We start from the raw sequence: 2,125 nt of genomic DNA, 5'->3' as shown, positions 1-2,125 counted from the left end.
CAAAGGGGGCAATAAATGAACTATGAATAGAACACAGAGAAATGTTTTTTACTGGATGATGTGATTGTAATTCAGGTTTATGATGTGAGTGCAAATCCATACCAAACACTTATTGAATTTAGAATCACCCAGAGACTCCCAAGTATCCATTAGTATAGTCCTCTATAATAGTTTTATCTCTAATGTCAGCAAAGATTGTGAGTTGATTTTGATAACTTCAGAAGTTAAAGAAATGCAGCTGTAATTGTAGATAATATGTTACAGATCTCTCATGATTAAGTTGACACATTCTCTAGACAAATTGTTATACTTCTGGACACTGGAAAGTATAGTTGTTGAGTTTGCTACAAATCCACTTCCTATGTATGTAGTTCCTGCTACTGCTGATCCCATTGTCACTCAGGTAGGCATGTTCTCCTTTTCCTTGGATGGGAACCCTAAAACAAAAAACAAACAAATATCTGCAGCGTCGGCCACTGCATTCCCTCCAGCAATGATATCTCACTCACGTCCACTGCTTGTTTATAGCATGGATCACAGAAAGGCAGAGTCCATGAGGAATCACCAGCACTAGTGTTACATCCAGTGATGTTTCCATTCTCAAGGTTCCACTTGGTGACCACACCTTTGTCACTCATCCATGTTGGACCTTGTACTGTGTGTACAAAGCATTTGACTGCTGCTCTCTGCCATGTCCACATGAGCTTCATTCAGCCATGGGTAGCATCGCAAGGGTGGTTTTCAATTATATCTTGAAGAATTTCTCACATGAATGAAACTAGGAGAAAATGCACTTAGAAAATTCTAAAGGTCTTTATGATGAACTGTTTCAGAGAAATGGGTCTGTTCAAAATGGCTATGCTCACATCCAGGTGCTGTCCTAGGTGCGCTCTGATGATGAGACTTTAGAAAAGGTTCCCAATTCCCATGGAATCTCTGCTTCTGTGACAGGAGCAGCTATGCACACAGCTGTCTGACAAGTCCTGTCCAGCAGTTATGCAGTGGCTTCCTGGGTTTCAGAGCCCTTATTGGCCATCAGTTATCAGCATTCTACAAGGGCAGTTATCAGCAAGGAGAGATTTCCAAGTGCTGAGAGCAGACAGCATCTACCCCAGATGCCATCATCAGGATAAAGATTTGGAGTGAATCAACACTAGGTGACTCTAACACATGTAAATTTGCCGGGAAGTGGATACTGGGGACTGGCTGTTGCATGTAACACACAATCAGCCCCAAAGCACCCCTCCAGCCCAAGGGTTTCTCCCTTTCCAGTTCAGTTCTCTTCACAAGACTCAGCCTTTCACCTTTCACAACCACAACTCACACAATCACAACACGTGAACACAGTAGGAGGAAAAGCATTCTGAAAACATACAAGTTGTTATATTCAGTGTTGTCTGTCCACATCCAAGGCTGCTGTTCTGACGCTCTGTCCAGACCGATCCAGGCAGCAAAATCCCCCTTGCATCTATGCAGGAAATTCTGTCAAAAACACAGACAGCAAATGCGTGTGTCTCTCAGTTTCACACAAGAGTCTCTGCCCTACAGCCTTCTCTCAAGAGGGCAGCAGCTTTGAACTGAGGGTCATCAACTTTGGAGCCTAAATAACCCTCAGTTCTCAGTGGATGCATTTTACAGCCATAGTCCATAGCACACAGACAACAACCCTTCCTTCTGTGGCTGAGAAAGTCCTTTGTTAAGTCTGTATTTACAGTTATTAACAGTTGTCACATTAAGTTTGCATCACCTGCTGGCTCAAACAAAGACTTGAATAACAACCACGATTCTCAAATGTGTGTTTGGCCTTGCACGTTGTCTATGAGCACTATAGGAGAGAATATCTTTGGAATGTCTCAGGAATACAGCCAGATGTGTTATCATCACAATGGCACATGCTAATATGTACCCCAAGTTCCCCAATGCCTAGGGTAGGAACCTTCCTCATGTTCCAGCTTTAAGCTCTCTATCTCAATCAAATATATGTCCCACAGGAGCAAACAACAAACCAACTCCCGATCCTTTCTTACCAGCTCCTCCAGACTGTCAAAGTGAGTAAGATGGGCCCCCAGCTCCATGCAGGAGGTCTGGCTGGATGTCCAGTTACTTGTGTGTTCAGAAAAATAAA

General features: G+C 43.2%; 1 protein-coding gene across 1 annotated transcript; it reads right to left on the bottom strand.

Annotated features, from left to right (window-relative positions):
- Nucleotides 1-274: 274 nt before the first annotated feature.
- Nucleotides 275-2,117, bottom strand: LOC101998026 (C-type lectin domain family 2 member G-like; the record flags this gene model as incomplete). Its single annotated transcript, XM_005372364.2, has 3 exons — nucleotides 275-437; nucleotides 1,376-1,482; nucleotides 2,028-2,117. Coding segments are annotated over 3 exons (330 nt in total), but the record flags the coding sequence as incomplete, so codon positions are not given.
- Between the last annotated feature and the right edge of the window lie 8 nt (nucleotides 2,118-2,125).

This window comes from Microtus ochrogaster, unplaced genomic scaffold, assembly GCF_000317375.1.
Source record: "Microtus ochrogaster isolate Prairie Vole_2 unplaced genomic scaffold, MicOch1.0 UNK2743, whole genome shotgun sequence".
Classification (NCBI taxonomy): Eukaryota; Metazoa; Chordata; class Mammalia; order Rodentia; family Cricetidae; genus Microtus; species Microtus ochrogaster.
Note: the sequence above shows the minus strand (reverse complement) of the source record. Positions and strands in the feature narration are given on the sequence as shown.